The 22,194-nt window shown below is 38.0% G+C and overlaps 1 protein-coding gene across 2 annotated transcripts; it reads right to left on the reverse strand.

Moving 5' to 3' along the window:
* Positions 1-640: 640 nt before the first annotated feature.
* On the reverse strand, positions 641-21,071 carry LOC310723464 (cohesin subunit SA-2). 2 transcript variants are annotated; one of them, XM_083536550.1, is made up of 32 exons: positions 20,752-21,071; positions 19,610-19,724; positions 19,092-19,176; positions 18,726-18,890; positions 18,490-18,586; positions 16,815-16,891; positions 15,377-15,448; positions 15,090-15,294; positions 14,799-14,950; positions 14,553-14,626; positions 14,333-14,456; positions 14,030-14,128; positions 13,664-13,743; positions 13,450-13,557; positions 13,088-13,205; positions 12,523-12,640; positions 11,953-12,056; positions 11,532-11,624; positions 11,356-11,442; positions 10,274-10,474; positions 10,028-10,104; positions 9,256-9,343; positions 9,090-9,170; positions 7,770-7,862; positions 7,169-7,346; positions 5,784-5,923; positions 4,156-4,257; positions 3,423-3,577; positions 2,482-2,610; positions 2,140-2,345; positions 1,924-1,978; positions 641-1,797 (listed from the first exon to the last, which is right to left on the reverse strand). In XM_083536550.1, exons 2-32 carry the CDS (start codon positions 19,648-19,650, stop codon positions 1,683-1,685), a joined length of 3,519 nt encoding a protein of 1,172 aa, XP_083392676.1. In that variant the 5' UTR covers positions 19,651-19,724; positions 20,752-21,071; the 3' UTR covers positions 641-1,682. The 2 variants fall into 2 exon arrangements, with proteins under 2 accessions (XP_083392676.1, XP_083392675.1); XM_083536549.1 differs by having other exon boundaries at positions 19,610-19,705; positions 20,752-20,871.
* Between the last annotated feature and the right edge of the window lie 1,123 nt (positions 21,072-22,194).

Genomic DNA, 22,194 nt, shown 5'->3' on the forward strand with positions numbered 1-22,194 from the left:
TGCATGGAGCCCCAGTCTGAGGGAGAATGACAGTCATGTTTAGCTTCTTCCATTTTCTTATGATTTCTCCAACAGTGGATCTTTTTTCACCAAGCTGCTTGGCAATTTCCCCGTAGCCCTTTCCAGCCTTGTGGAGGTGTACAATTTTGTCTCTAGTGTCTTTGGACAGCTCTTTGGTCTTGGCCATGTTAGTAGTTGGATTCTTACTGATTGTATGGGGTGGACAGGTGTCTTTATGCAGCTAACGACCTCAAACAGGTGCATCTAATTTAGGATAATAAATGTAGCGGAGGTGGACATTTTAAAGGCAGACTAACAGGTCTTTGAGGGTCAGAATTCTAGCTGATAGACAGGTGTTCAAATACTTATTTGCAGCTGTATCATACAAATAAATAGTTTAAAAATCATACATTGTGATTTCTGGATTTTATTTTTTAGATTACGTCTCTCACAGTGGACATGCACCTACGATGACAATTTCAGACCCCTCCATGATTTCTAAGTGGGAGAACTTGCAAAATAGCAGGGTGTTCAAATACTTATTTTCCTTACTGTATATATATATATATATATATATATATATATATATATATATATATATATATATAAAACATTAAGAAGGTTCAATATTATGCAAAAGAAGAATAGAATAGCCTTTATTTGTCACATATACATTACAGCACAGTGAAATTCTTTCTTCGCATATCCCAGCTTGTTTGGAAGTTGGGGTCAGGGCACGTGGTCAGCCATGATACAGCGCTCCTGGGGCACAGAGGGTTAAGGGCCCAACCACTGAGCTTCCACTCCCCCACTGTACTGTATGTCTGTACATTGGCATCAAATAAGTGAACATTGGCTCTTTTTATTTTGAGAATTTGTTTGGGTAGGTCCAAAATATAAAAAATTTAATATAATATAATTATATTATAATTTTATCCAACTAATATAATTTTAACCATTTCATTTGCAGAATATAAAAAAAAAAGAAGGCAATCGGACAGTATAGTGGATAATATGAAACATGGTAGCTAAGTAGTTAAAACATTGGCTTAGGATCAGAAGGTCATGAGTTCAAATCCCATCCCAAGTGCAAGGCTCTTAACCCAACTGCTTAGGTGTATAAATTGGAAAAGTCCCTGTGGATAAGGGAACCTGCCAAATGTCATAAATATATACACTGGTAATCACCAACCTGCAGTATGAGCCTTCACAAGTCTATAATTCTCTCATACTCCATTAGAATCATGTTGCTTTTAGGTAAAACTATATTCCATATATGGCAAAGATGGGTCAAATGTATTCCAGTTCAGCTCATTAAAGCAATTTCAGTCAGTGCTAAGACAGCACAGGAAGCTAATGTACCCTCAAAGTAATTTGTCATTAAACAGCTGTATGTTACTATGTGCTGCGATGATGAAAAGATACAGTGGTTAGCCTTATGTGTCTCGGAGGAAACACATGCCTGATGTAATATAACAGCAAAGAAGACAAAATGCATGTTAAAAATGGTCTTTAGCTTAGATCTGGTTTAGAGGGGAAAAAAAACAAATAATTAGAGTCTTTAGCACAGAGGCTTTATATCACTGCTTACAGTAAATATATAATAAAAAGGAATGAGGTCACATTGAGCATCATTCTCAATACCCTCAATGAACAGCATGAAACAGATTATCATAAGGATGTCAAGTGTCTATTTCTACTGTATCCACGTCCACTTCTTCACCAGTGACCCCTGGCTGGATATCAACCGTTTCCTCTCTGAGCACAGCGATCTTTTCTGCGACTCTCGGCTCCAGGCTACACAGAGGACAACACAACTGATTAAAAATGTTAGCCATTTTGACTTCATAAAGCAAATGAACTCATGGTACAATTATACACTTGAGCATAAGAGGCGGATTTCCTGTATGTATCACCTCTCACCTCTTCTGCTGTTTGCTCGCTTTAGTTTCGGACATCTGTGAGATTCGTAGCTCCCCTGTAAACATATACGGGAAGAAGTTTGTAATTGTGGTCAAAGACACTCAGGACATTATCACTTTCTGTACCTTTTGGAAGTCAGGACAAAAAAAACGGAGTAGTATGTCAGTGCCGGTAGGAAAACTGCTGACTCGGTATAGACTTTGTGACTCGTCGTACCTTCAGATGCAGTCGGTTTGATGGAGGGCGATCTGGAGCGATTAGTAAGTGAGAGCTGTTTATTAGTGTCAGAGCTGATGAAGGACACGGCGTCTTCTCCCTCAGCTGTGCCCTGGAGAGACGTTCTGTAATAGATGAGTGGCATCCAGCACTCCTCCCTGTTACTGATGCACTGCTCACCAATGTACTGCTGCAGATAGCTGTATCTGAACAGAGAAACAAACATTTGTTCGAATTAAAAGACCATCTTTCAGCAACCAGTGTATTCAGGTGTGTTCCCCGAGTCAAATCTCATATTAAACACACTGTAGTGCTGCTTGCTGTGTGTTCAGATTTACTCACATGGTCTTCTTGTCAGGTTTGAGCAGCTTACTGGAGAACTCGCTAAGGATGGTGAGGTAAGAGAGGTATGGCGGCGGGTGCTTCTCTGACTGCTGAACAAAACCCTGGAAAACAAACTCAATGCCATCCCTGCAAAGAAGCAAAAACACTGTGGTTTAGAGAAAGGGTTCAATTATAAATTATGCCATGAGCATGTTAGTGTCCAAACTGTCTGCTTCATTCTCTTTCAGTACTTCATGTTTGGAAATGAATGTGACCCATGGCCCAAAAGAACAGCATTACAGGTTACCCAGAGCTTTATGCTTTATACCTACTGCAGACTGTTTGCACTTCTGTACCTGTAGACTGTAATAATTTATATTCCCACTATGAGGATGGGTTCCATATGAAACCTGGTTCTGTATGTTTTCTAGCTCACCCCATATAAAAGTTTTATTTTATTTCCTTATTTTTATTTTTTTTACCTGTCTCAGTAACCTAAACCTACATCCAGATTTCTGTAAAGCTGCTTTGCGATAATATCTGAAGTAGCATACAAATTAAAACTGATATAAATCCATCACGCTGCTGGATCTAAAATGTCATGACCCTCAATTTCAGCAGAAAGCAATGCATTTAATTGTTTGCAATCTATTTAACTTGAGTTCCCTGCAAGCAAGAATGTAACAAAACGAAAGAAAAAGGAATTCACTCTTCAAAATAAGTCATTCAGCTATGAGTTACTTCTGGTGTTCTGGTCATGTAAACAAATTCCAGCTAAAATTTCCCATTTTAAAAACTATAACAGGAAGTGGAGAAAACATCATTCCACTGCAGCAGGACACACGGCTGGTTGTTATACCCAATTAACGTTACATATAATATATTGCTAAAATACAATTATTCACGATAAAGCTAAATTAATTTGCAGGATCAGCATGCCAGAGGCTGATCGGCGCTACCTGTGGATCATGGCCAGAGACTCGCGGGATTTGATTTGATCCCAGCCAAAGGTGAGAGAGAAGCGTCTGGCCAGCTCTTTGATACTGCTGTAGGTCTGCACTCCTGAACTGCACATGTTCCCAGTGTCCTGCTCCTGCTTTAACCGCAGGTACAGCTGCACACAGTAAAACTTGTCAGTAGAACTCCTCACCATTCAACGTCACCAAAAATAATGAAATGTAAAGCATGCATCAGCATTATTTAAGTGCTACCAGTTTTTACCAAGAAATATAATGAACATTCAATATCAAATCTAACAGTGAGGGTGGGAAAAGCATATAAAGCAGTGGAACAATGACCAAAACATGTTCATTGTGTCTGTTTTTTATCATCATAATAATGAACATAATTACTGTACTATATTTCAAAGAATGAGTAAATTGGAATAATTTCTCTTCAATAAGACGTGTGAGACAGACATGTCAGAAGAGGCTCTGTGAAGAACTGGACAGAAGAGCTGGTGTAATCTATGCCACTAATCACTATTTCCCCTATCAGTTTCACTGTCCAAAGATCTACCATGAAGCAATTCAGAGAATGAAGGAGCTGCTAGAACATTCCACACAGGGCATATTGGTGGAGGGGCTTTGTGTCTGTGAGATGCTGACAGCTGCAGAGGCCCTTCAGTGAGCCATGGACACTGAGGAAACTGAGAATTGCCGGAACAGATGATGGAAAGTGAGTTGCGTGTACCTGCTGAAGGCACAGGACCAGGGTGCGTGCGCTTTCGATCTTGTCTATTTGTCGAGTGCGGTTCAAAGTTTCTTTGATAATATCGCCAAAGTCATTGTAGTACTGTGCAGAAAAGAGAACAGAAGTGTGTTACTGTATCACGGCTCCTAAAGCTCAAATCAGCAGCCTGAATCAATAGTATATTATCCCCAGATAAAAGAATTGAAATAGGTACATACTGTGTTACCAGTATTTTAATGCTGTAAGCATAGAGATGGGAGCTTTATAACAAAAAGCCTTAAAAAATGCTGAGACATAATAATTGCAATTGCTGGTGGTTTGCCGATGGCAAACAATTCTGAATCCTTATACTAGTCGCACAAAATCACTTTTATTCTCACCTGCCCAATGCCTGCCAAGAAGCCATCGGTAAGATCCTAAACCATTAATCCACTATCCCCGAGCTACATCTCAGGTTTTCGCTGTAATAAATAATACCTGCAGTGCTGGAAAAGATATATGCAGCCCTGCTGTCTGACATGGACTAGGCCCTATAAGCATCTGATGAAGTCTTGCCCTCCTGCCCTCTCGGTCAGGAAGATTATGTGCCCCCGTTATGTGTCTCTGTTACGAAAAGATGCTCTTGACCTGACAAATCCTCTATAGCGTGGGTTCAGTGGCTGCACTGTATCAACACAATATTGATGTGTCTAGCCTAGCCACTTATGCTTATACCACCCAGACATATACTGTAACCCGCTGTGATTCCATCCCACACAAGCTGCCTTTTAGCACTACAGCATTTGCCTTTAAAAATCTTTTTATGCGGAAGGAAGTGATCATGAACTGGCAAATATTTTGAACAGTTGTTGGGGAGCTTTCCAAAAACAGGAAGTAGAGCAAATAAAGGGTTACAGATGGCTGCCAACTTTCTGTCATTTGCTTGACTTTGAAAGACATCGTTCATTATGGCAGCTGTGCATGTGTGTGTGTGTGTGTGTGTGTGTGTGTGTGTGTGTGTGTGTGTGTGTGTGTGTGTGTGTGTGTGTGTGTGTGTGCGTGTGTGTGTGTGTGCGTGCGTGCGTGTGCGTGTGTGTGTGTGTGTGTGTGTTTGGGGTATACACGTGTGTAAATCAGAAAGATCAAGAAGAATGTTAATGATAGAGTGCTGGCTCTGCCACTGCCGAGGCGAATGGGCATTCCAAACGTGTCGGCATGTCAAACACCTTACGCTTTTAAGCGCACACACACACACACACACACAAACACACTCGGGGTGCTGTCCATTCATCCCGGTCAACTCATAAATTATAAAGTAAACTTGTGTATTTAATGAGGCAAACTTGTCATTTTATAAGTAATACCAATCGTGTGATCACTGCTATTTGACATTATTTTATAAACTTGCTGTATATCCGTCAAACATAGATTCTCATTCATTAAGAACAGCTGCTGGGACAGAATAATGTGAAAACCTATTTTTAATCTCCTCATTGATGTTTGCAAAAGATTTTTATCCATAATTATAAAACAGATTACTATAATCTTGAGGTTTGATAATATTTAGTTTACATTTTATTTGTAGCTATTCAGTAATCATACTTGATGACTTTAAAACAGACCAGGACCAGGCAGTGAACAGGACGTACCCTCATGTAGTGCTTGAAGATCTCAGCAGCCATACTCATCTCAAGCACACTGTGCACTATCAGTTTACAGTAGGCAGCCAACAGATTCCTCCGCCGGTGCAAGTCCTCCGGCCAGCTCACCCCAGCCTTACTCTCGCTGCCTGAAACACACACACACACATGCGGTTCAAAAAATTTTGTTTCCCTAGGTGAGGTGCCATTAAACACATTTTCTGTCAGAATAATGTGTCAGGACCAACCTGGTGAATCATTGCTCTAGTGAAAAGATACTGTATGGATGAAAATGTCATTGATATATTGCTCTGGATTATTACAATCCAAAAGCCCATATAGTAAGAAGTTACAAAAATATAATCCCTTTCTGAAATATTGATAGAATTAAATCTCAAAACTCTTGTGGTTGTTAATCAAGAATACAAAAAATATATAAATAAGCTGCCAACCTGCCTTTAATTTTACTGTCTTGTCAAAACAATAATTCTACATACATCTGGCCTTAAGCACTGAATAACATTTAGAGAACAATCCATAATATAGACAAACAGCTTATGTAATTTACACAAGATGACGATGTTTCATAAAGTAATATAACAGATAAATGATAATAGGCATGTTATAAGCATGTTATTTTTTATTTCATTTAATCAGATCAGATTCAGACAGATTCTTGATATAGTCAGCAGTGGGTCGGAGTGTGATCATCTGCTACAGGAAATCTTAATACACATATTATAGTCATAAATCATCATACTGATCAAGTCAAGAACAGCTTTTCAGACAACTATATAATATTTTAAGGTTTAAAAATTTATATTTACTGTGATACATATGGTAATAAATAGTTTAACTGGTTTACATTAATGTACTTTGATTTAATGTATAATGTATTATATGGAATGAGTCTTTACTGATAAGAGTCTCTTACATTCTTTAAACTACTAATTAATGATTTATTTATTCAGGTTATTGGGTGTTCAAATGTATTTTCACAAACAGTACATGTATCCCAATAGAAAATAGCACAAAAAAACTCAAGAATCTTTTGTTTGCTACTTGCGCAGGCATTGAGGTTTTTGTATGTAACATTTTTTCAAGCTTTTACCCCCTCATGATGTTGAGCTGACTGATTTGGCTTGTGATAAATGTGTATAAGACATTTGCAAACCTAAAGTATCTGTATATAACCTGGTGAGAGCGACTTTGAATGTGTGTAAGCACCAGTCCGAACTCTACCAGTTCTATGTGTAATGCAACTTGGAGACAGACTGCCATCTACTGGAAACACAGCAATAACAGCTTCTAGCGTCTATTGTCAGTGTAAATCATAAGTGAGTCTCATAAACGTGTTATGTTAAACAAAGAGGACAGAAGGTGGACAGGGATACCTGTGCTGCTGTGGCTGTGTGGTTCAGGGCCAGTAAAGATGTGCTCTAGAATGAAGCTAAGCAGTGCTTTCTGCAGTCTGGGTTCAGGGGTATAGAACAGAGGAGCACCTGCTGATGAATCCCACATCTGCAGCTGGTAACTGTGGGCTACGAGGATATCGCTCAAACACATGAATGCCTGTTTGAGGAATAGGAACACGGAAAAATGTTAGACTTAATATGAACTACAGTAACTGCACAGGCACTGAATTCCAACAGGCTTAAGATTATTTTTTTATTTTTTTTGCACAAATATATACTATTAAGATCCTCAATCTTTGTATTACTCTTTATTTAATGCACAGCCTATTATTTGCTTTAGTCTCTTTTACATTAATGATACATTAATAAGAGACAATCGGTTAAACAGGTAGAAGAAGAAAAGCTTATGTAACGGGAATTTTTTAAAAATATTATAAATGATGCATCCACATTTCATATGCGCTACAGCGCACATGAGCCCTTTAATATATCACATCTTAAAGTATAACCCACTGAGTAAAAAGTATGCACATGGGTAAAAGAGGAGAAAGGAATAATGTTATGTAAAGGCTGACTGTACCTGTTCTCTTACCACCTTTTCCGTGTGTGAAAGACAGCGTTGGCATTTTTCACAAAACGCTCGCAGTTGACTCCTCTGATAGAGAGCTGACTCCTACACACGCAAGCACACAAACAGATATTTGTATTATATGCCATAGATTCTACTTGCAATAATGTAGTTGCTGGTATTAGACATTCCTAATTACTGCAGTTAAATAGCCTCATCCATACTGTCTCCATCTTACCTGCCCCCCTTCTCAATCATTTAACAAACCAAAATCAAATGAGTTATGAGGGTTTTTTTTTTTTTTATTTGTATATATATTTTCTTTTTGTGCTATTAAAGATCTGTTTGCATCATAGACTTATGGTAGAGACAGAGATTTTGAGAAAACAATTAAGCTAAATAATCAAAGCTGATGGAGCTATTGGAATTTGGATAGATAGAGGCTTTGGTAGAAGAAGCGCTGCTGGTCTCTCATGTAAACCATTCTTTCATAATTATAAACATGTGCCCAGCTTCAGGGAGGAACTGCTGTTCGAATCTCATTTTAGCCAAATGACTCATTTTAATCAGACAATATCCCAATTTTCTGCTGAACTCATCTTGTTTTCCCCCAGCACCTCCTCTCACTCAAATTCACCCTCGTTCCTGAGCCAAATGCCACTGACATTAGAATTGCAGATTGGGCCAAAGTCGCTGCCTGGGTCTCAAATTACAGCCCACGCTGGCAGTTATTGATGAGGGGGGTCGGAGAGTGAAAGCACTCGTTGGGGTGCGACTCCCCCAAGTGAAGGATTTTAATGTTGCTCTCTTACCTACAGCATTCTTAATGGCCATCAATATCTCTGTGTGGAAAGGTTAGGGGTCGGGAAATATGATTACCTTGTGCACCGCATAAAAACATGGGCTTAATAACGACGTCACATTAGAGATTAGTAGAGGAGACTTCACACAAGAATGTAGCCATTACGCCCCCTATAATCCATCACCTGAACCTACTCTTTTTCCTAATGCCTCATGATCAATCACAGGCTTCTCCCGATTATTAAAATCCAGTGGACACAACCCAGGGCCTCTGAGAGCATCACAGCTGATATTTCAAATTGAATGTAGCAGAATTAAAGGACATGTTGCTTGTGATGGATCATATGGGAATTGTGTAGACACTGAGTCACACACACCTGAAAGGCTCGGTTCATTTATCACTCCAAACTGTGTCCGAGTGTAAATATTAGCATTCACATCTCTAGATCTGATGCCAATGACAAAGAGGAGAGAGTCACAGCATGGCAAGGTTGAGCTTAAGGAAGAATGTCAGAGCAGCTGATGACTAACCCTGGAGGTCACTCCTTCTCCAAAGTTGTTCAGGTTCCACAGGATGCAGCAGCAGACACAGCGCAGAGCCTCAGTGATCATCTAAAAGCAGCACACAGACGAAAGTTGAGCTTTCACTGAAGACAGGCTGCTCACAGTAAGAGACGGTTATGATAACTGATCTTACCTCTACTGGCACACCTCCATTCTGTGACTCAACAACAAGGATCTTAGAGACCAGCTCATATGTTCCCCATTTAGTCAGGTCCTGAGCACTAAGACACAATGATACCAGAAGTATGAGGCAGCTCCAAATGAGAGAGAAATAGTGTAAGGTTTTGTAAGGTTAGACATGTACTGCAGTAGACAATGAATAACCTTAATAAAAAAGTTTTTTTTTCTCAATCTAATCTCTATCTACTGCATCAGTGTGTCCAATTATGGACATATTTAATTGTACAGCAACAAACCTGTTTACTCAAAACTCATAATATAGTGCAGGTATTTAGGCGCTTAATTAACATTCATGGTAAATATATTTTTTTGTTAAATCTTTCATGAATTCTTAAGTTCAGTGTATTTGCTAATTAATCTTCAAATCAGTATTTCTCATTGACTCACTGGTACTCATTACCAGACATAACGAAATATTTTGAGCGACACATTTCTGATATATATCTTACATATAGCAACCCTGACCAGGATAAAGGAGTTTCTGAAGGTGAAAAAATTTATTTTAAGGAAATTAGATATTATTTCATGTCGGTCTCACCTGTAGAGACCTCTTATTAGTAATTGGTAAAAATCCTGTGGTTCTGAATTTTGTGATCACAAATCTTTAAAATGAACAGAATTCAGTAAGTGTGCTTAGGTTTTTGGTTATTCCAATTTCAGATGAGTTTGGAGTAAATAGATTTTAGGTTATTTTCTCTGGAAAAAAAAAGCTCATTAAATCTTACTTGTTGAAAGCAGTTAATTTTTTCAAACTGGACAAAATCTTGTCATTTTTGTCTCCCCCTCCAATAAAAGTTCCAGCCTAAAAAAAATACAAGAGTCATACTGTAGTTAGCCTTGTTACCCCCTTCAGTCTCCCAGTCAAATTAAATACTTTATGGCCTTTATTCATGTAGAAACCAGGCAGGTCTCAGCACACAGAATTATGACTGAATTCTCCAACAGTCACATGCCATCTGATAGGCACTTACAGTTACTGCATCTTCTAAGCATGAGCCCAGTGTGTGTGTCCAGCGTTGGATGAGTTGTCCTATAGCAGAAGCTGCCATGTGCTGCCAGGGTGAATCATTTGCACAGAGGTTATGATACGACCGAACAGCTGCTTCTAGGAGTGCTGCCTCTGTGTGAGAATCCACTGCAGCCTCCAATCCAGCGAGCAGTGCCTGCACAGACTACAACCACACAAAACAGTGCCACAAAGTGACCAGCAGGGGGCATGATAGGGGGGGGGAGATTACATTTAAGGCTTATAATTGTCTTGAAATCAAATTATTGGTCAAGGAATTTGAAAGAATTTTAACAATACTGTAGATCTTTGCTGCTTTATTAATTCAGGTTCCATTTATAAGCTTGTTATATAGGTGTGACAGATTATCAAATAAGGAATAATATTTTAAAAGGCATCCCAATATATATATTTTCAAAGATAGCACAGGGACTGTCATGACTGCATTTCTTTATTTTCTGCTCATTTCTGACCAATGTTTAATTGTTAAGACTAATAACAGGCAACAGGGCAAAGCAGAAAACCGCCAAGAAACGCCAGGTAAACTAATCCTGGTGAAAAGCTGTGACTAGACTGAAGCACACAAAACACACAGAGTCTCGTAAACAAGGATAAACCAAACTGATAAGCTTGGGTAGTCCGACAGTGTTCCTTAGCCTAAGCTGTAGAACAGACAATGAGCTGGTGGAGGAATGGGGGTTATGTAGCATGAGAACTGATGAGGGCCAGGTGTCGCTGATTAGAAAGTGGGAGAGAGTGATAGGTGAAGGTGATAGGTGAAGGTGTGGCTGGTGGATCCCTGACAATAGGACACTCGACAATATTTATTTTATATACATTTCCATAAGATTTTTAAAATATTAGTGTTAGTGTTTAACTTTGCCATCATTTTAACAAAGTGTAATGAGTTTTCGTTTTGAGATTTTTTAACAATTTTTTTGACAATGCACACTGATCACATATTTCATTAAGTGAAACAATGCAATAATGAGACCCACTTGCTGCTAAAAGTAGACCAATAATGTTAAACGTAGAAAAACAACCAACCTCTTTGTGTTCATCGCCACAAGATTCCATTTGAAAGTACTGAGTTATTTTGAGGAAATACGTAAGTTTTTCAGCATCTCCTGAGTACTAGAAATGCATAGACAGATTTTAAGATCAGGACAAAATTGACTATATATAGTAAGAGAGTGCAACAAATGCACGGGTTCCTTTCTCACCTTGGAGAACAGATAAGGGAGCACCTTTAAGAAGTGTTCTGTAAGTTTTGCACAGTCATCTGTCTGCAACCTCTTCTCTTTTGTACTGATAAACTAAAACACAACAAATGCATGTTCATAATCAGTCTGCTTCACACACTACATACATACTTGTACATATAAAGCATATAATAAGAACATCAGAAGCAGACAACCACAAGGAAGAAACTGTTTGCAGAAAAATTAGATAAAATCAAAAGTATTTCTTTAATTGGAGCATTTGTTATAATCCCTATTGTTTCACTTAGTATTTAAAAAATAACTATCAAATGCTCATGGCAACAACAAACTGTAAAATGAATCTCAGTTGGGTTCCACTAGAGTTCTCACAGCAATATGAGTGAAGTGAGCTAAGTGAAGATGAAAGAAAGCAGAAGCTAACTTTCTTCCCCAGGCTTCTCCCTGCTAGTGGAGGTCCCTCAGCAGCCTGCCTTACTGACGCCAAAAGAATCTCAATCACCAGAGTCTCTTCGGTGCTGCTTAAAGCTGTGTAACAAAAAGATGTATACAATCACACAAGGGTAAATCAAATAGAGAACATAGTGTTACTACACTATATGGATAAAAGTATTGGGATACCTGATTATCTCCCCAAATTGTCATCAAAAATATGTACACAATTATTTAGATTGTCTTTGGATGTGGTAGCATTACAGTTTCCCTTTAGTTGAACTAGCAGAGACAAACTTGTTTCAGAATAATAATGGCTGCTGTGAGCACTGACTGCACCCCAGCCCTTCTAATCCTACATAAGTACTTGATTTTTCTAATGGCTAAATGAGCACAAATCTGTCTGTCTGTCTGTCTGTCTGTCTGTCTGTCTGTCTGTCTGTCTGTCTGTCTGTCTGTCTGTCTGTCTGTCTGTCTATCTGTCTATCTATCTGTCTATCAATCTTAGTCAGATGTCCACAAACTTTTGTCCATATAGTGTATTTTAAAAGTAAGTACTAGCCCTGGTCCGTTAAGGGGGGATGAACTGTGAGCAGAGAGGTAAAAAAGGCCCAGTCCTTTAACAGTGGTCCACCACTCTCCCACAGACTGTCCACTAGATACAGCACATGCTGATGCAGCTGAAAACAAAAGCAGGCAGAAAAATGTTAAACATTGTAAACACAATAGATTTAATTCTAACATCGTAAAAAAGCTTTCCAGCCTAGTGTAGTCATCCATATCAAACGATAGCTACCAGTTTAAAAAAAAAGTCAAGGAAGGTCAGGGCTAACCCAAGATTCTGGCAAACACATCTGATGTCACATCATTGTTAAGGTGCTGCTCAAATAGCATCATATGTCAGGTGTATTTGGCAAAGACACTGATTCTGTTCTGTGTGCAAGAAGATGTCCAGATTGGCAAGTGTTTTTTTATTATCTAAACTAAGAGAGTAGGGAGGTCAGTGTCATCCTTTCCAACTGTAGAGCAGAGCTATTTAAGCTCATCCACAGAAGGCGGTGTTTGGGTAAGATTTAGATTAGTAACAATACACAAAAGTATCATAAAGAAATTATGATCAGAACTACCTGGTTCTCAGTGTAGAACTGAATAAGAGCTCGGACTCTAGCCAGAGTTAGCTCTCTGTGTCTGTCTTCCTCGGATAATCCTGTTCTCCTCACTGGCATTGTAGGCTGACTAAGTAACCTGAGGAAACATTAAAATGCTCCAAAACCTGTAGTCACCTACAGATCTGAATAATACTGAACTATTATAGAAACAGCGAAATTAATACCAGTACTTAATTAATGTTATTAATATACTTTACCTAACTAAGTAACTAATAGTTATTCTGACCAGATTAATCACCATTAGTCACCAGGTATATAAGTACAGGCATTCTGTCTATAATTGACTCTTCCTGGCTACAAACATTTTCAGTTGCACTCACTTGGCGAAGAGAAATTCCCCTGCCATGGCTGCAAGTGGTCGATGAATAGAGTATACAAATTTAAACATGTGCTTGTAGTCAGCCTGAGTCAGCACATCATCACAGAACCTGTCACGGTAAAAAAAGGTTTGTATGGTCAGCCTTTCTTTATAATATCCAGTATGTGTTTGAACCAATAAAAAATTAGTATATGATTGAGAAAAGAAAAGCTTACTGGGAAATTGTCATTAGCAGCCTCATTGCCTGCAGTGCAACCTCATGGTCCTTATCCAAAATCATGGAGATCATTCTCTCCTGTGAAAAAGCACAACAATAATTTACCCTCACAAACATTCTTCTCTAAGCACTATCAATAATGTATCCTTTCTGAAAACAACCTCATGTGATGTAATGAATATATGCAGTATCTCAGTGAATCTAATCCATCTATCTTAATCTTGCTCTTTAATGTAGTCACATACGCAATAGGAAATCATAGATAAGTTTGTGCAAGATACTTTAATTAGCTAAGATGTCTACCAATAAATGTTCTCCTGCTATAGGTCTCTCATAATCGCATGTATTGGAAAAACAACGGAACCTTAAATCGACTGGTGAAAAGGTCCATTTTGGAGATTAGATTAACGTCCTGATAAAGTCCTTGCAGACCCAAAACACATTTCAAGCGCACGTCAGGTTGCTGTGAAAATGAAACAAGGTTCAAACCTTTCCGTTCCCCAACAAGAGTGTGTACAGAGGCATATAATCAATTACAAGTTTTAAAAAATTTAGCAGTTAAGGATATGCTAAATCAGTCCAAAAGCTCTTTAATTGCAGCCAGTTCACTGTGGAAAGCATTCTGCATTCTATACATAGAAGAAGCTCAATGATAACAGAAACTCACCTTGTCATGCATCAACCATCCTACATATTTCAGACAGGTATCATTAAGAAACACGGAACTATAAAGCTTCATCCACACAGCCAGTTCCTCTATACAGATCGCCCTGATCTCGGATATTACATCTCTGGCAAAATAGAACAGGCAAAACCCTTTTTACTAAACATCAGGTGGTATGCAAGGAAAAAGAAGATCTGGAAGCAATCATAAGTAATTAGACTACCTGTATCTTTTAAGAAAAACTCCTTTAAAAATAGCATCCATCATGTCTTCTATTTCCAGCTTTCTATCCTTCAACTGAAGCAGAACAAAGGTTAAAGTTTCAGAAACTTTCACTTCAAGTTTTACTTCAGTGTTTTTTGAATATTGTATATTATGACCCCACCTCCCCCATCTCCCCAAAAAAACTAACTAATGATGAAATGACAAGAGCACAGACTAAAGTGCAGTCGGAGAGTCATGGCCTCACCTCAGTAATCTTCTTCTGTATTTTGTCCACCCGTGGTGAGGCTCGCTTGCTGGACATCTTAGCCAGCTCAACCTCAAGGAGTTTCTGGTTGTTCTCCACGCTAACGCTGAGGTTAAGTGCCACATTCACTAAAGCACTGAGCAACTTTACTGCTACAGGATCACATGAGAATGGAAAGAGAGAATCAGAGAGTGCATCCCATTCCAGCCTGCTTTCTCTCTGAAGATAAGTGAGAATGTCACAGAGACTCAAACAGGCTCAGACAGTAAAAATCAGTGTTTAGAGAGTTACCTGCCAGTGTGCATGTGTGTCTAAAGGCACGCATATGTGATGCTGAGAGCTCAGTCAGAAGAGAGATGAGTGTGTTCAGGAGGTAGTTGTCAAAGATCACGTTATATTGACACTGCGATATCAGCACTGAGACAAACTCACAAAAGTGAGAGCGGAACTTTTTCCAGTACAGCCCAGACATGACAAGAGGATACTCTCCATTGTCCTGAAAAAGACAAAGAAATTTTTTTTTTTTTAAGGTTTAAAAGCTTTAGAATAATTAAAGTAAAAGTAAAGTTTATACTCACAATGTCAATGGGCCAAGTGACAGTCAGTATCCATGGAAATGCCAGAAACCTTTTATACTGCAAACCTGAGCCCTGTAATTTGTAAAAAAAAAAAATAATAATTATAAGTAAATAAATAAAAAAATTTCTGCAGCACTAAAGGTTCCTAAGAGCACAGTGGCCTCCGTAATCCTTAAATGGAAGACGTTTGGGACGACCAGAACCCTTCCTAGAGCTGGCCGTCCGGCCAAACTGAGCTATCGGGGGAGAAGAGCCTTGGTGAGAGAGGTAAAGAAGAACCCAAAGATCACTGTGGCTGAGCTCCAGAGATGCAGTCGGGAGATGGGAGAAAGTTTTAGAAAGTCAACCATCACTGCAGCCCTTCACCAGTGGGGCTTTATAGCAGAGTGGCCCGACGGAAGCCTCTCCTCAGTGCAGGACACATGAAAACCCGCATGGAGTTCTCCAAGATGGTGAGAAATAAGATTCTCTGGTCTGATGAGACCAAGATAGAACTTTTTGGCCTTAATTCTAAGCGGTATGTGTGGAGAAAACCAGGCACTGCTCATCACTTGTCCAATACAGTCTCAACAGTGAAGCATGGTGGTGGCAGCATCATGCTGTGTGGGTGTTTTTCAGCTTCAGGGACAGGACGACTGGTTGCAATCAAGGGAAAGATGAATGCGGCCAAGTACAGGGATATCCTGGACGAAAACCTTCGCCAGAGTGCTTTGGACCTCAGACTGGGCTGAAGGTTTACCTTCCAACAAGACAATGACCCTAAGCACACAGCTAAAATAACGAAGGAGTGGCTTCACAACAACTCCGTGACTGTTCTTAAATGGCCCAGCCAGAGCCCTGACTTAAACCCAATTGAGCATCTCTGGAGAGACCTAAAAATAGCTGTCCACCAACGTTTACCGTCCAACCTGACAGAACTGGAGAGGATCTGCAAGGAGAAATGGCAGAGGATCCCCAAATCCAGGTGTGAAAGACTTGTTGCATCTTTCCCAAAAAGACTCCTGGCTGTATTAGATCAAAAGGGGGCTTCTACTAAATACTGAGCAAAGGGTCTGAATACTTAGGACCATGTGATATTTCAGTTTTTCTTTTTTAATAAATCTGCAACAATGTCAACAATTCTGTGTTTTTCTGTCAGTATGGGGTGCTGTGTGTACATTAATGAGGAAAAGAAATGAACTTAAATGATTTTAGCAAATGGCTGCAAAATAAAAAAGAGTGAAAAATGTAAGGGGGTCTGAATACTTTCCATACCCACTGTATATATATATATATATATATATAAAGAAAGAAAGAAAGAAAGAAAGAAAGAAAGAAAGAAAGAAAGAAAGAAAGAAAGAAAGAAAGAAAGAGAAAGTAAGAAAGAAAATAAAACCTGAGTTGTAACACTGTGGCATATATGTATACAACTCGAGAGAAGAAGGAAAACAGATCGCACCTCGTCCAGGTCCTCCACCATTTTGCTCATGACATCAGAATCTTCCTTGCTCTGGAACATCTCAGCAGTTACGACCCCTAAAAAATACACATACAAAACAGCCCAGGTAGCACAATATTACTGTTAGATTAATTGTGAGATTGTCCCATCTATTTTACCAGAGCAAATCTCTTTCTTATCAGAGCACTATTTACTAAAAAGGAGCAATATCATCAGTAGAATTACATATTTAGCAGAACATACATAAAGTTGCATAGTTTACTGGAAAAAGCAGGTGTCTTCCTCCTAAAAAAAAGATGATACTGTTGGTGTAACGATCTGGTCTCTAACCATACTGAATCATTTAAATAATTATTAATACGTTATCCTTTTAGAGTAAGTCTTAAAACTTAATAAGAGTTAACACTCATGACCACCAGGCATTGTGGACGACACTTAAGAAAGCAATGATTGAAGACCATGGACATTTCAGGAATGCTCATACAGTGGTGTGAAAAAGTGGATTTCTTTTTTTTTTTTTTTTGCATGTTTTTCACGCTTTAATGTTTCAGATCATCAAACTAATTTAAATATTAGTCAAAGATAACACAAGTGAACACAACATGCAGTTTTTAAATGAAGGTTTTCATTATTGAGGGAAAACAAAATCCAAAACTACATGGCCCTGTGTTAAAACTGTGGTTTATCACAGTTCAATCAAGAAATCTCTTAAATAGGACCTGCCTGACAAAGTGAAGTAGACCAGAAGATCCTCAAAAGCTAGACATCATGCTGAGATCAAAAGAAATTCAGAAACAAATGAGAAAGAAGTTCCAAGACAAAACCGCTGCTGAGCAAAAAGAACATAAAGGCTCGTCTCAGTTTTGCCAGAAAACATCTTGATGATCCCCAAGACTTTTGGAAAAAGTACTCTATGGACTGACGAGACAAACGTTGAACTTTTTGAAAGGTGTGTGTCCCATTAGGTCTGGCGAGAAAAGAACATCACATTTTAGAAAAAGAACATCATACCAACAGTAAAATGTGGTGGTGGTAGTGTGATGGTCTGGGGCTGTTTTGCTGCTTTGGGACCTGGAAGACTTGCTGTGATAAATGGAACCATAAATTCTGCTGGTTTACCAAAAAATTTAAAAGGAGAATATCCGGCCATCTGTTCGTGACCTCAAGCTGAAGCGAACTTGGAGTTCCCAGCAAGTCCACCTCTGATTGGCTGAAGAAAAACAAAATGAAAACTTTGGAGTGGCCTAGTCAAAGTCCTGACTTGAATTCTATTGAGATGCTGTGGCATGACCTTAAAAAGGCGGTTCATGCTCAAAAACTCTCCAATGTGGCTGAATTAAAACAATTCTGCATAGATGAGTGGATCAAAATTCCTTCACAGCGCTGTAACAGACTCATTGCAAGTTATAGCAAGAAGCTTGATTGCGGTTGTTGCTGCTAAGGGTGGCCCAACCAGTTATTAGGTTTAGGGGGCAAACACTTTTTCACACATGTAGTTTTGAATTCAGAATTTTAAAAACATTCAATTAAAAACTGCATGTTGTGTTCACTTGTGTTATCTTTTACTAATATTTAAATTAGTTTAATGATCTGAAACATTAAAGAGTGAAAAACATGCAAAAAAATAAGAAATCAGGAAGTGTACACCACTGTATATACTCACTGAATGTCTTACCTTTGCATCCTGAACACTGAATGAAAAAGCTGATGAGGTCAAGAAGTGCTGGTTCTCTGTCCATAACATAAGCCTCAATCCAGTCGTCAACCACAGCCTTTGCATGAGAGCCAGAAGTACTACAATCAAAACATGCCTCCAAACAACCTCAACCAAAAATCACACAATCTACTACAAAAAAGCAGTCAATCGAGTACTTGAACAGGTATAATTAAGCATTAATCATCAGCTTGTACCTGCATGGCACTCCTGCCCATACTGACCACCTCAAACAAGGTGAAGGCTTCCATGTCTCCATCTTTGAGCTGCACATTCTCCACTCTGCCAAAGGGACCATGGTTGGTCTTTGAAAGCTTCTGCTTGGCATTCTCTGAGCCATCCCGAGCTTTCCTTTTCCCTCTCTATACAAAAACGTCCACATTAAAAATGCTACACATTCACACACATTTATGGCAGGAGTTTTAAAATATTATTTAGTGTGGTTTTTTTGCACAAGAGTACTGCAAAATCCTATTTATTGTATTTCAAGTTTATTTAAGGTTTATCATAAGTAATGATATAATGTTATTTCTTTTATGAGCAGGACAAACGCAGAGTCTTACCACATTCTTCTTTCTGTTTTCATTTCTCACACCAGAGGCATGATTCACAGATGTGCAGGAAGGGACATCAACACTGGTGTTCTCTCTTTAAAAATATATTCATTATTTGGTTAATTACTCACATAATATACCATACCTACTAGATTTAATGCAATACATTTATTATGTACGGTTGAGTGATGTGTTTGTATGCGGTTACTGTGTGAACAGAAGTTTGCATGTAACTTATTCCTGTTACATTTGCCATAACATGCTAGATGTGCAATACAGAAAACATGTATAAAAATTATTCTGTTGATATCAGTTTATGTTTTCTGAGATTTATGTCTTTAGACTTCGAATTGCCATATTTATATAGTTTCAGTTCTTGGCATTACAAATTGTGAACCATCATTTTTAAATATAATTATATCAAAAAGATCAATGTACGTTGTACTTTTTTTTTCCAATAATCAATTAGGGATGCAAACTTTTGCTCTCAGCTATAAAAAAAATCCCAGTACAGCAAAAAGTCTTACTTTTGCACTCTTCTTGAGAGTAATGTTGGTTCTGCTATCATCTCTTCTCAGATCATTTTGTGGTACTGCCTTCCTGTTTTCACATCTTTTGATCTACTGTAGAACAATACAAGGGCTACAACGTGTTTATCAAAAACATTGCTTCCATTTTACCCTTGAGTGTGATATAAAGGGTTTGATTTTTTCTTGTATATAACTGCACTTTTGTTATTACATGTGTAAATATACTACAAAGCTAACAAAAACTTGTTGTTTTTTTTTATTTCTGGACACTATTACACAACATTCTGGGAAACTTTGAAACACAGCTGGTGACAGCCATCAGATGCTTTTCAGAACTGATTCCGGTAACCAGATACTAAAGTTCTAAGAACATCATCATAACATTATCTGACGGAAAGTTTTCAAAGTTTGACAGAGGTTGATTTAAAGTTTTCTTTAAGTCATTCACTTTAGACAGATAACAGAAATAACAAATTAAAACAGAAATATTTTGGCAATAAAAAGGAAAGGGAGTTCAAAATATATTCTGCATTACATATGGTTTGTCTATTCTGCAAAGCCAACAATGAAAAAACGTCAAATACAGTAGTATATATGTGAAAAGCTCTGCCATTATAAACCAAAACAGAACGTTCCCAAAGCAAACAGCTGAGTTATGATAAGTAAATAATATATTAGAATATCTGCACACTTATGACTTCGTGAAACTGTTGTTGCCCCTGTTATTGATAAACACAACGCGCGTAAACAAAAGACCGGCTATTAGTAAAGAACACATCTGATTGGTCAGATACGCGTCAGTAAAAAGAAAGTAAGCAGCTGATTGGTCAGTGTAAATGTCCCTCAACGTGAGTCTCTTCCTTATGTTTCCCTTTTCAATACAAAACCTGAGAAAATAAAGCAGCTCTCTCTCCTCTTTTCACTTCGCACACAGGAATCCCAAGAGTTTACGGCGTTCATCGTTTCTCGGATGTCTTTATTTTGTGAATTTAATACAATAAATATTACACTTATAGACCCCGCCATATACTGCTGCTATATGCATCTGGCAAATTGGTAAATCTTTGTATTTGTACAACACTTCATGCTTTAAAAAGCGCTTATACTGCTTGCATATACATACATAGAGATGTTCTTACCAGTGCTGGGTGATAGTGGTGTGAGAGAATCCCTGCTAAATATAAGGAGATGGAACACGGCTGTAGAGCGCCCCCTGGTGGTCTTTTTCGTGAACAAAGCCAGCACTCTGTGCGGAAGTACGTCATACACAGTAGTGATTGGAAGATCGGATCATTTTATTGACTCGGTTCTTTGAATCGTATATGGGAGTCACGTGATAAAAGGATATACGACTCGGACCAGAGGACTCATGAGATGAAATACTCAATTCTGCTTCCTGTGTAAAGCACTGCATAGAGTTTATGGGAATCACGTGATAAAAGAATAAACGACTCGGACTGGAGAGTTCAACTTACTGCTCGTGAACGCATCACTATTTGAGGCAACTCGTTTTTCTGAGTCACATTAAAGAATCGTTGTAAAATCAACGTATCGTCCATGAACGACCAGTCACTAACACACAGTTGAAATACACATTCGACCTCCCAAAATAATGATCATCTATGATTACTATGTTTATATATATATATATATATATATATATATATATATATATATATATATATATATATATATATATATATATATATATATATATATACTATAATAAAAAGTAACGGGTAACGCACCATACGGTAACGGTAACGGAGTTCTTCATTTTATATATATATATATATATATATATATATATATATATATATATATATATATATATATATATATATATATATATATAAAACAAAGTTACTTTTGACAGTAACTAATACTGTAACGCGTTACTTTAAAAAAATAAAGTAATAAAGTAACTGTCAAAAGTAACTTCGTTACTGCCCAACATTATATATATATATATATATATATATATATATATATATATATATATATATATATATATATATATATATATATATATAAAATGAAGTTACTTTTGACAGTAACTAATACTGTAAAGCGTTACTTAAAAATAAAATAAAGTAACTCCGTTACTGTTACCGTATGGTGCGTTTATAATATTTACTTTTATAAATGAATGAATTTGGGCTGAAGTGTAGACTACAGTCTAACCTGCTTACAGCAGCGTCGCATTGTAGGATTGGTGGATGAACCACTGTAAACACGAAGCCACTGTGGGCGTGTCTCCGTTTTTTCAGGTCTGTGCGGCAGTAATGGCGAGTCGAGGCGAGAGCAAGACGAGTTTCTCAAAGTGGAAATATGCTCATTATTACACTTTAATTGAGTATAAAGACAAAAATGTTTTGGTCAAATGTAAGCTGTGTCTTTCTGGTTCGAAGCTCGTATCTACTGCGATAGCAGCAACTCCAGAAACTCCATGCCTCGACGAAGCTAGAAGCTATTCCGCTGTTCTGTTCTAAATTGTTGATAGTTTTCTGTAAAAGAAACATGTTTAAGAGCTCAATACAACAGCAGAAGCCACTTTAGTTTTTGATTGTGAATATATTATT

Source organism: Silurus aristotelis, assembly GCF_946808225.1.
Source record: "Silurus aristotelis genome assembly, chromosome: 3".
Classification (NCBI taxonomy): domain Eukaryota; kingdom Metazoa; phylum Chordata; class Actinopteri; order Siluriformes; family Siluridae; genus Silurus; species Silurus aristotelis.